Source organism: Oppia nitens, unplaced genomic scaffold (genome assembly GCF_028296485.1).
Source record: "Oppia nitens isolate AA-2021 unplaced genomic scaffold, nextdenovo-longstitch-racon4-pilon3 scaffold3_pilon_pilon_pilon, whole genome shotgun sequence".
Classification (NCBI taxonomy): domain Eukaryota; kingdom Metazoa; phylum Arthropoda; class Arachnida; order Sarcoptiformes; family Oppiidae; genus Oppia; species Oppia nitens.
The window spans coordinates 7,352,756-7,365,045 of NW_026533221.1; the positions used below are offsets into that span (position 1 = coordinate 7,352,756).

The 12,290-nt window shown below is 26.9% G+C and overlaps 3 protein-coding genes across 3 annotated transcripts; 1 reads left to right on the plus strand and 2 right to left on the minus strand.

Moving 5' to 3' along the window:
• Positions 1-1,189: 1,189 nt before the first annotated feature.
• On the minus strand, positions 1,190-3,490 carry LOC128958789 (integrator complex subunit 13-like). Its single transcript, XM_054304722.1, has one exon. It carries the CDS (start codon positions 3,346-3,348, stop codon positions 1,216-1,218), a length of 2,133 nt encoding a protein of 710 aa, XP_054160697.1. The 5' UTR covers positions 3,349-3,490; the 3' UTR covers positions 1,190-1,215.
• A 3,403-nt stretch (positions 3,491-6,893) lies between these two features.
• Positions 6,894-8,687, plus strand: LOC128958058 (uncharacterized). Its single transcript, XM_054303874.1, has 6 exons — positions 6,894-7,031; positions 7,119-7,407; positions 7,485-8,117; positions 8,201-8,269; positions 8,380-8,469; positions 8,544-8,687. The coding sequence occupies exons 1-6, from the start codon at positions 6,922-6,924 to the stop codon at positions 8,685-8,687; spliced, it is 1,335 nt and encodes a 444-aa protein (XP_054159849.1). The 5' UTR covers positions 6,894-6,921.
• Positions 8,688-10,357: 1,670 nt separating this feature from the next.
• LOC128958059 (uncharacterized) lies at positions 10,358-11,322 on the minus strand. Its single transcript, XM_054303875.1, has 2 exons — positions 11,263-11,322; positions 10,358-11,019 (listed from the first exon to the last, which is right to left on the minus strand). The coding sequence occupies exon 2, from the start codon at positions 10,928-10,930 to the stop codon at positions 10,358-10,360; it is 573 nt and encodes a 190-aa protein (XP_054159850.1). The 5' UTR covers positions 10,931-11,019; positions 11,263-11,322.
• Between the last annotated feature and the right edge of the window lie 968 nt (positions 11,323-12,290).

Sequence of the window (12,290 nt, forward strand, 5' to 3'; positions counted from 1 at the left end):
CATGTCAGATATGCAATTGAAGAATAAATACAACGTTTGAATCATATGAGCAAAAGAGATGCCAAACAATCAATAAAATATTAAATAATGAATTAATATCTCAATTAATATCTTCTTAACTGTGATTTTACATAAATTATCTTTCATTCCCATAATTCTAGTTCTCATCAATTTATTTATAACTTTAGGGTCACTCAAACAAAGAATTGTAAAAATATTTTATTTATTTATATATAATTAACAAAAAGTAACATAAAATTCAATTTTATTTCATTTTTTTGTCATATAGTGTACAGAATTTTAATACAAATTACTGTGTTTTATGTAAAAATATATTAAAGATTAATAAATTATTATATTATAATATCAAAGATCTTAAGTTAATTAACTAATTTACTGCAAAATTGTTGCCCATTATTATGAAAGACTTGCCTATAAATTGTTATCAAAAATGTTTCTCTTTATTCATGAGTTCATAAATCAACGAATAATTATAAACTATAGATCGTTATTGAGTCCACCCCTCACTCCTTGGATCAGCTATTAATGTATGTTATCAAAGACGTGTTGATCACAACAAATGCATTCAAATAATATATAAGAGTCGATGCGATCCCGGATTTGACGAATCGCTTCAATTGATAGCAATGTTGTGTTCATTGGAGGCACCGCTGGCAACGCCGTCACTGACAAACACACACCCAATCCCTTAGGCTATCAATTAGTTATACAGTAATACCATTACTATTGACTCCATCTTCGTCTTCATTATTACTTTATTACTGTATTTTCATCTGAAACTTGTTTTGAGAAAATTCTCCACATATTGATTCAAAGCACTAGCAATATGACAGCCCATTACCATTGCCTTCCCTTCCCTATCGTTTGACTCCCTTTTAATAACTTCATTATTTCAGTCTTCTCTTTATTTCTCAAACTTGAAAACTACAATTCATTATTGAAAACAAATCCAATGGTTATTTGCCAACAAAACAACCCCTTATATGAAAGTTTGAAATATTTGAAATGATCATAAAATATATATTTTTTTAATTTCAAAACTATTTTTTGTATTACATGTTGTATTAATAGATATGATGATAATAATAAAAATATTAATGATATATCCAATGATTTATATATATTAATGAAATAAAATATTTTAAGCAAAAATGAAAGCTAAAACAATGCCATAATTATTAGAAAGAGATGTTATTATTGATTATCATTTTTACTTTCGTTTAAATTTACATAAAGTTTGGCAATATTTGAGTCACAATTAGTCCGACCGGCGAATTCCAAACGTTTCTTTGAGTTTTCTTCATTCAGTTTATTCGTCCAAATGCTTAGCAAAGATAGGGAACCATTAGTAGTCGAGTCCATGACATTTGACTTAAACTTTTTCAAATGTGGTTCTGAAGCCTTACTATTAGTAGTTTGGTTTTCACTCATAAGTTTGAGTTCATGTCGGGCCCAATTCAACTCTTTGAAAGCCCACTCACTATCGACACTACTTTTGACACCATTTGTCGGTTTTTTAGTCAACTCTTCATTTGTTTCAGAATTGGTCGTTCGGGTGACTGAAGCGGAGTTTAAGTGAGTGTCTGATTTGAGAGAACCCGATCGGCACTCGAGTAAACACGAAAGAACCGATTGATGTTCGGGAGTCACACAATAGCTTCGGACAAAAAACTCCATTTCATTCCATAACATTCTATATAATTCTTCTCTTTTCGGTCCTTTTCCTTTGATACCAATTGTAGGCACCGGAAGATTAGTGCCTTTATTTTCCATTCCCATCAAATGATAGATTGCTTTCTTGCATTCAAGTACTTCTTCTTCAGTCAAGTGTTCTTTGGGTATTAAACTAAGGAATGACGGGAATTGCATTTGAATATTAAATAGAATGGTGTGACCGATGACAAGTGGCCAATAAATAGTTTGTTTAACCAAAGATTGTTTTGCTTTTTCAATGGGCATTAAGACATCCTTATTATTACTTTGAATGACACGACACGGAACTAATCGATTCTTTTTCATCATTTCTCCGAAATCATTAATTCGGTAATCAGTGACTCGGCCACCACTTCCCTCACTAATCGAAGGAGGATCTTCTAGAGTTGATCTACCGGTGCCTAATGTATGAATGTATAGTTCCCCGCAATGACTCGATAACATATGTGACATTAGTTTGGAGTTTCTCGCTCTCGGCATTTCTAACATTACAGTCCGTCCACTCAATAGGAAATTTGTGAGACAACTGGATGGACGACTATTGACATCAACTGAAGTGAACCGAAAAGCACCGGTACAGTAGTGAAGCTCTACTGCATTAGTCCTCGGAGTACACCATTTAAGACTAATTGTATCGTATGTAAAGCCCTCGCGATATGTTTTGTTACAAATTCCGTCACTTATAAGACCAGATCTGAATGAGTCTGTATGTGCTTCGGTTGAGTGGACAATCTCGACGTCATAATTGGCTGAAGAACTTGCATTCTGTTCCTCTTTCATTGGTATACCACTCACTGTAGTCGAGGCCAAGTCATAGTGATTTAACACTAAATATGAGAGCTTAGCGGCCAGAAAGCGACCAGATTTTACCGAATGAACTTCCGATGAAATATAAGCATTCAATTGATGTTTCGGTATTTCAATTATCTTCGATATCGCCGACTGGTCTTCAATTGGAAACGTGTTAATAAAGACTAACTCACAGTTAGTTATTGGCATTAACTGACAATTTGTGTCAACACTTCTTTGTTTTGAAATTAATTCATTGTTTTCGATAATTATGTCTTTAACTGATTCTACAACAGATTTGATGTGTGAATCGTTAGAAAAAGCAGAAATACAGACAATTCGGCCCTTATTTGGCCACTCTTTAGACGACTCTTTTGATTGTTGAAGTTGTGTTGGCATTGAAAGCGCTTCTATAGCCTTATGAAAGCCATTAATAATTTGACAATTTTCTAATGGTTTGTATTGATTGGCCTTCAAGTGTGCAATTGTCCCGCATTTGGCCAACCATTGCATACAATTCTGCAAAGACTGAACTTCGGGATTCCAGTCATTCAAATGAGTGGCCGATTCGGGTCCGCAAACAACCAAACGGATGAGTCGCTCGCCATTTGGGAAAATATCCCAAACTATGCGACAATATTCAGCGATGGCTTCAACACAACAGGTCCACAATGTCTTACTTATTGGACATAAAGGGATGATTCCCGACGGCTGACGACTTCTATTGATGACATCGAAATCAAACGTCAGGTCACAACTCGTCTCCAAAAAATAGTTGCTTTCATCTAATATAACAACAGTCTTATGACTTACAGGATATGACATCACATTAATTGAATCCTAAGTAATCCCTAACTGATCCAAAACAAGACATCAAATCAATTGAAATGTATTTCAAACGCCAAACACATGTCATCTCATTATATGACAAATGACTCGCTTTTCACACAACAGATGGCATTGAAAGCGCTATAAACTCAACAAAACTATTGTTTTATCGATTTTTCCTATAATTTGTAAATTCATTAACTTTTTAGATATAATTATCAAATCAATCGATAGTTACTAATAAATGCAAACATTTTGCAAAGTTTTTTATCATTATTCATGAATTTATTAATTTTTGTCACTAAAATTCATTTTATAATATTAGTAAATTATACAAAACAATATATAAGATAATTTTTTAATAATTATTAAAATAAACTAATTTTTATAAATAATTTTTTAATAATATGATAATTATGATAATATTTTAGTCGCTGAAAAACAAATAAATATTAAATTTTATAACAAAAATTGTTTGACATACAAATATTTTTGTTGATTCAATTTAATAAATAGTATATAGAGTAGAGTACTTGACATATAATATAAATAATAAGCCAACAAATGTGTGTACACTTAATGAATGAGGAAAAGTGTGATTATTTGAATCAAACATCGATCACACAGTTTATCACAGTTTCTCACATTTAATGCTAACAATTGTGTCACTCGTCTACAGTCGGCTCTAATTTCTGGTCGATTGTCTCATAGAAATGTCAATCTATTCAACATTTTATTACCCGAACCGATATTATTAAGAAAAAATACTCATTTCTTTATACATTTCTATATTAGGCTCTTATTACTTAAATTTTTAAATAATTTTATAAATATTTATTACTTATAACATTTAATTTTAAAAACTATTTTTAAATTAAAATAATCTGTGAGTAAATACAATAAGACTGATTGTGATAAATACAGTATAATTGTATGCAATTAATTAATACTGTAATACATATACAGTACATAAATATTATAATTTCTTATGGGTTGAACTTTGCATCAAAATTAAAGTTTTGTGAACAAAATATTCATACATTTTATAATAAATATTAATTTAATATAATTGTTGATCTCATTTCAAATCTATAATTAAATCCAATTGAATGTTAATTTGTATCCATAACCCGATCCTATATTTCTCGATCTCTAATTTGTGACACCAAATGGCAAACATGGGTTAGCTCTCAACAAATACTTGTTTTATTTGAAAAAAAAGTAATCGACTATTTCTGTACCAAAATAATCATTATATAATCAACATTTAATTAACTCACGTTTTATATAATTATAGACAGATATTGAAAATTATGAAATTCAAACTCATAGTTAGTTAAATAATCAATATTTTAAAGATCTTTAAAAAATAATCAAATGATAGTTTAATGTGTTTATATTATCATTTTTTGTTGATTATTATCATATATGAGTTATTAAAAAGTATTATTATTATTAAAAATGTATATAAGTATTACTTAAATTTATATTTATATACAGTATATTGAAATAGAAGTTCATTATAATAAATCATTGAATGCCAAACTTGAAAATGTAATAAAATAGTGTTATAACTGAATATAATGATTGCTTTACTTGACTTTAATTTTAAAATTGTTGTAAATGTCTGTCCTTTTCGGTGACTGTTATTATATGACCGAAAATGTGAATAATTTTGGTTTTATGTTTGATTAGTTTGCAATACACTATAATTAATGGCATACAATGACATAACTCTCTATTGTGTTTTCAGTGTCTATCCATTTGCTGTCAATGTTTTTTATGGGCCAATGATTTTTCCTTATATTATATATAAATAAATTGCTTCTCGACTTTAATCAATTGCTTATAAAAGTGTTGTTTTCTCTAAAATAGTTATTTCAAAATCTTTTATATTCAATGAATTTATTGCAAAAATTCTCATTTAGCTGTCGTTTATGAATATAATAACAATAATACAATTTTCAAGAATCTTATTAATCGATTAACCATTTAATTTGAAGCGACTTTCACTGCAATTATTTATAATAAATGATATTTGATATGAAATTTGGAAAATGTGTTAAACGACTCTTTAAATATAGTTATAAATTATAAACGAAAAAAGTATTTGTTTTAAAAGCAAAGAATTTAACATTTGATTAATTCTTATGATTTTCTCGACAAACATATAATACAAGCGATGTATATATGAATTGCCATTTGTTTTGCTTTTAGATCATAATATAAGAACTAATCTTTGAAACTGTTTTTTCAGTCGACTCTTTTGATTTATATTTTGAGTAAAAATATTTTGTTTCACTAAAATCATATACATTGCAAACAATCAATAAATTTAAATAAATGTGCAAAATTTGTCTTAAATCATGTATGTTATGAAAATTTACAAATAAAATGATTTTATTAAAAATTTCAAATAAATGATATGAAAAATTGTTTTACTATTATATTATGAAATATGATTGTTATATTAATATTATTAAATGATCAAGCAATAGTTTGCAATGCAATAGAAATTACATTAGTATAATATTAATGTATATAAACTTCATAACTTTATAAATAATTTATTTTAGTAAATATTATTGTTTAATATATTGATATTTAGAAAAATTGATTTTTAAAATTTAATAACTTTGCCTGAGATATGTGAATTAGTTTATTAGTTTGTATACACTTTTGCAATAACAATGTACTATAAATGATGTTACAAATAATTGATTGTAAACTCAATAAACCTAACTATTTATTAGAAGTATGTCTTGAATTTTTATGTGATGTTTCAATTTATTTGAAGCAAATAATCATTTTTATATTTAGTAATAAACAAAACAAATTATTTTTTAAAAAGTTTTCTCTATTTTCTAAAATATTTTAATTAGTTAATCAAATTATTATTAGATACCTAATTAAAAAATTATTAATTATTGTATTTGTGTTTAGTATCTAAAAAATAATTTATATATTTAATATAAAAATAACAAACATATAAAAATTGTTTTACTACTATATTAACTTAAATATTAGTTTATAGTTGAAATATCGATAATTATGGATCATATAAATTAAGTAATAGATATAGTGAGACAAAAACTGACAATTGAATAAACTTATTTAGAAATAATACAGTATAATAATAATGTTTTTAGCAATAATTCAAATTATATAATCAATAAATTTTAATTTAATAATATTAGTTATGACTTTAAGTCTATCTTCATTGCATAAAAATTATATATTTAAGTAATGAGAGAAAAAATAGAAAAAGAAAGAATATACTGTATATATATATATATATATATATATAGAGAGAGAGAGAGAGAGAGAGAGAGAGCATAAATATCACGCAAATTAAGACTATTTTTCTTGAAAAATGTCATTAGTTTGTCACGATATGTAAAATACAGTATTATATTTAAAAAATTAATATTTAGCGACCTTTTAACGATAAAAATATATTCAAAATAGATTGCTTTAATAAAACTATTGCAAAACTATACGATTCATTTATATTATAAAACTAATATATTGAAAATATTTTACATTTAATCGGATATATTTGTGGTCAAAATGCAGCACCAAATGGAAAGCCGTAAAAACTTCAACCCTCCGGCAGCTAATACTGTTAGCTATGAAAATGGCCCCAAAATCTCTTATGATTTCTATTTCAAAATCTTTGGGTAAAATAAAAAAAAATATTAGTAATCCCTTAAAAATAAATTTAGCGTAAAATATGTTAAGTTTTTGTTTTGTTTATGTTTTTTCAGACTTATATCAACGGGACTGGACTTTGGACAGAGATATGGACCGATAAAACAGGACAGGACTTCTGCAAACTTAAAGAGACTCTATTGTCAACTAATTTGTGCCATTTTATGGTTTTTTGCGATCCGATCGTTTGTGTTGATGTTTATCGGCGATCGAGAGATTCAATTAATGTTAGGCGATATCTCTGGCTTTTGGAATGACTACCGAATGTATTACTTAATGCCAACCCTTTATTACGCTCTTCAGAGTGCTATCACTGCAACTATTTTCGTCAGAAATGAACAGGAAGTATGTCTTCTTTTACTTATAATAATTGTTTTTTACAAAATCATTATCTTATACGTTGTCTATCATTGAATGGACAGTTGGCTTGGCTCGTGCCGTTTGTCTCAGTCAAACAGCTTCAGAGTAATAACGCGCGAACCGCTAAATATGATACAAATAATCACGAAAAAAGGACAAAGATTACAATTGTTATCAATAACTTAATAGTATTGCTGTCGACAGGTTTGGTGGGCGCTCTCTATGTGATGACTGCCTGGGAAAACATGGAAATGTCTTCATTCCAACTGTTTATACCATGGATTGGTATCCAAACTCTTTGGGTGTTTTACATGTCTGGCATTAATATGTTTACAATGACTTACTTCAACCTAATTTGTCTCATTTTGAGTAATCGTTTCAAACAAGTTTGCAAAGACATTGAGGCATTGGCTGAATCAGATCCGGGACCAGTTGGCAGCAAAAATAACGCGTTGTCTACTCTTTATTATGAACACAATGAGATCTGTGAACTGGTGGACGAGTCTAATAATTTTTGGCAGTCCTTTATATTCTTCAACTACATGTGTCACATCCCTTGCAATTGTTATGCTCTTTATAACCTATTCTTTGCTGAATTTGATGATCTCTTGGCAATTGTCACGTGGACTGTATTTCTTCATACTTTGCTATTTCTTGGATTTATTTCTTTATCAGCGGCTGATGTGTCCGCTGAAGTAAAAGACTTGTTTTGTTTTAAATAAATTTTAATGATTATAGCTTTAAATTATTAACTAATCCGTGTTTATCTTATATTTAGGCTCACAGTCCATACACTGCATTACATACTCTATCTCTGCTTCAATTACCCATTGATTTGGAAGTCAATGTAATCTTTATATATATTTATTTATTTTTAATACAAAAGGATTAGAGAATAGATTTTTACTGAAACTTATATCTTATATAAAATAATAAATTGTTATATATTTTTGAAAGATGTCAACATTTTTGCATCGAGTGAGAGGACCAACTATTGGCTATTCATGTCTCGATCTGTTTGTTATAACAAATGCAAGCATTTCTAATGTAAGCATTTGTTTGTTATAAGTAATGTCATTGAAATGAAATGTTAATCAAATTTTATTGTTATAAACTAACAGACAATAGCAGCGGTTGCGTCTTATTTCTTGATTGTGGCCGACTTTAGCCGATCGACAGCTGCGGCCAACGCGGCAGAGAAGAAGATGGAAGCGGCAAAGGCTGCTCTCAACGCCTCACTGACCACTGGAGCCGCCACTCAATAACCAATGATTTATAACTACTCAATGATCACATCTATTATTGATGTTTTCACTTGATATGTGATTAATGTTCACCAAATGATTATATGATTTAACTATTATTTATGATTATGTCTTATATTTGATTTAAGTGTGACTTTGTTGTACTAAAACTATTTTTAGAAAATCATTTTTTGTTCATTTTTTTGTTCATTTATCTTATATTAATTTTAATTTATTTTTGCAAATCGTTTTATATTACAGACGAGTGCTACACAATAAATGCATTAAACCGTAATGTAATTTGATATAAAAATTTGATAATAATTGTGTTTCAAATAAATGTCAATTCTTTGTGTATTATAGCAAATATGTTGTTTAATAAATTGATTGCAAATTAAAACTGAATTTATTTCTAAAATTTATACAGAATATTCTTTTACAAATATTTGTGTTTCATTTAATTGTTTTGTTTATTTGAAAACTAGTAAAATAAGATAATAAAAACATTTTGTTTGAGTCGATTGTTTGTCTAATTTGTAGAACTGATCCAAATTAAGATTTGAAGTGTTTCTGAATTTATTAATTTAAAAGAAATTCATTTATTTTGAGTCAATCATTGGGTTTAAACTCAATTCAATGACTATTTGATACAACCCTTAATCGCTTCATTAAACCACTTCTTCACTAAGTCTTTAGTAGTCTTTTCTATTAAATATCGATCCATTTGTTTAAATTAACTCAATGTATGTGTTGTTATCAATAAATCATTGCTTCAATATATTATATAAGTATATAATAATATAATATATTTATATATAATGACAATAATAATCATATTATTATCATATCAAATATCATTAAAAAGCATGTTTCCAACATTTGTTACATATTTTAAAATATTTATTGAATTTATCAAAACATTTATTAACAATAAATAGTTATTATTTTTACTTATTTATTAATGATATAAAACAATCAGATAATTATTAAAAAATATTTTTATTAAACAAATCATTAAATATTTAGAGATTATATTTTCAGAATTAAGGAAAAGTATAGTAAAGTCAATATTATTAAAACATATTATAATTAGTCGCTCTTTTACTTAAATCCATAATAACACTAAAATTAGATATGTTTTGAATGTAACCACTATTTTATTTATATTTCAATTGGTATATCAATAGTATGCATACCATTCAAACATAAGTTTATCATTGGCTCAATTAACAAATTATAATGAATTAAAATCTATTGTATTTATAGTGAGTAATATAGCATATTATTATCATATTGTGTAAAATCATTGAAATCAAATTAAATTACATATACTGTAGTATTCTGTAAGTGTTAATATACACACAAAAAATCTTATATATCTATATTATTTGGTAAATATATTATAACTTTTTATATTATGGTAATAATAATTTTAGCATAAGATAAATAATGTATCATGTTAAATTCTAATTATTAGTATCTATTGATAATGTAAATAAAAATATGTGATTACATTCAAAGTATATTCGCACATAAATTTAAAATAGTTTTCAGTTTTTATAAATATTTTTAAAGATTATAATTATAAATGATATTTAAAACCGATTTCATTTCAAAAAAAATCTAATTAATTAAAGTTTAAGATTAATAATGAATTAATAATTAATTAACTTTGAAATCATACGATTTGTTTATTTATTTGAATTGTTATTTGAGTTAATAACCAATTGTTCCGTTGTTTTTGGTCTTCTAAGACGATATGTCGGACATAATTGCGAAACAACTGTCTGATGACACACTTTAGGTCTTCTCATACCTGTTTTGATGACATCTGCATATTTGGTGACCATTTCATTGAATCCCATTTCATGCGATTCGTGTGAAGAACTAAACATCAAATTTGAGTGTTGTTTGTGAACCAAACACTTGTCTTCATTATTATCATTAGTATTGTCAGAGAGTGAACACCATTTGACAAACGACTCTAACGTATCTTCAGTAGTGTCCATATGAATGTCATCAACCAATTCATTATCCATTTGACCACAATTTGTGTCTTTGTGTTCATCATTGCCACCAATTGATTGTCTTTTTATTTTGAAATTATGTGAACTATAAGGACGTCTAACTTCATTGTCCATCAATGTCTGTGTTAGTGAGGTATTCATTGATGTATTCACTGAACTATTCATTGATGTATTCATGTGGTTATCACTGAAGTCTATGAGATCTCTTTGAATATCCATTTGTAATGAAGAAGTCATACAAATAGTGACAAAACATATATTGAGTCAAACACTGGACTCTAAGGGTTGACAAATACTCTTCATTTTCAAGGTTTGTCCTCAATTTGCTATCAATTATTTGATAATATAATTAAAATATAATAAATAATATATTATATAATTTAAATTTTTAACAGATATTAAACTTTAAATCTAATACTAAATCATAACATATTTTATTTGTTATTTTATTAATTTGTTTGATTTGTTATATTTAAAAAATAAAAATATGTGTAAAATATTAGAGAGTTGGCAATCCTTACTAGACTTATAATATTCATATGATTTACAGTTTATTAATAAAATCAAACCTTTAGTAACATATGAATAGTGAATACATTAACAACCGATTCATTGATTTCATGTCATGTCATATGAAGTCTTATTGAAGACATTATACATTGAATTTTAATCACTGATTCATTAATTATCTATTTATTAATAATACAATATTTTTAATTATATTATTATACGCTTTAAAAGCTTTAGTATAAGTCTTAATGATAACGAAAGTTCATATAACTAGAAATGCTTTGATATATGAAAAATAAATTGTATGTGAATTAAAATTATTAAAACAATTGAGTTATTATTTAGTTGACTAATTTGATTTGAATTTATTCAAGCATTCATATTATGTGATGATTCAGTTATTCATATATTATATAATATATATACTATTCATTGGATTAAATGTCATCTCATTGAACAAAAGAGTTCAACATATATACCATATATTAAAATTTATATTATAAACAATATATATTGTATGCTAATATAAATAATGTGTATGTGTATGTGTATGTGTATGTGTATGTGTATGTGTATGTGTATGTGTATGTGTATGTGTATGTGTATGTGTATGTGTATGTGTATGTGTATGTGTATGTGTATGTGTATGTGTATGTGTATGTGTATGTGTATGTGTATGTGTATGTGTATGTGTATGTGTATGTGTATGTGTATGTGTATGTGTATGTGTATGTGTATGTGTATGTGTATGTGTATGTGTATGTGTATGTGTATGTGTATGTGTATGTGTATGTGTATGTGTATGTGTATGTGTATGTGTATGTGTATGTGTATGTGTATGTGTATGTGTGTATGACTTATATTATAGGGGTTGATAGGAATCGATTGATTTGCAAGTTATTCATTGAATTCCAGAATTTTAGCGATTTTTATATAATATTTATAATGAAATTCTCGAAATGAATTCTTATAATACAATATACAGACATACAGACAGTGCTAACGAACATCACTGACATTACACTCATTTGCAATGAGATTTAGGTCATAACATATTGATATATACTTAAAATAATTGAAAATTTAT

What these genes read in the sequence shown, in the direction of transcription:
- LOC128958789 (XM_054304722.1), bottom strand. Translation starts at nt 3,348, where the DNA reads ATGTCATATCCTGTAAGTCATAAGACTGTTGTTATATTAGATGAAAGC.
- LOC128958058 (XM_054303874.1), top strand. Translation starts at nt 6,922, where the DNA reads ATGCAGCACCAAATGGAAAGCCGTAAAAACTTCAACCCTCCGGCAGCT. An exon ending in TCGTCAGAAATGAACAGGAA is followed by an intron (nt 7,408 to 7,484) that starts GTATGTCTTCTT and finishes TTGAATGGACAG; the next exon opens with TTGGCTTGGCTCGTGCCGTT. An exon ending in CGGCTGATGTGTCCGCTGAA is followed by an intron (nt 8,118 to 8,200) that starts GTAAAAGACTTG and finishes TCTTATATTTAG; the next exon opens with GCTCACAGTCCATACACTGC.
- LOC128958059 (XM_054303875.1), bottom strand. Translation starts at nt 10,930, where the DNA reads ATGACTTCTTCATTACAAATGGATATTCAAAGAGATCTCATAGACTTC.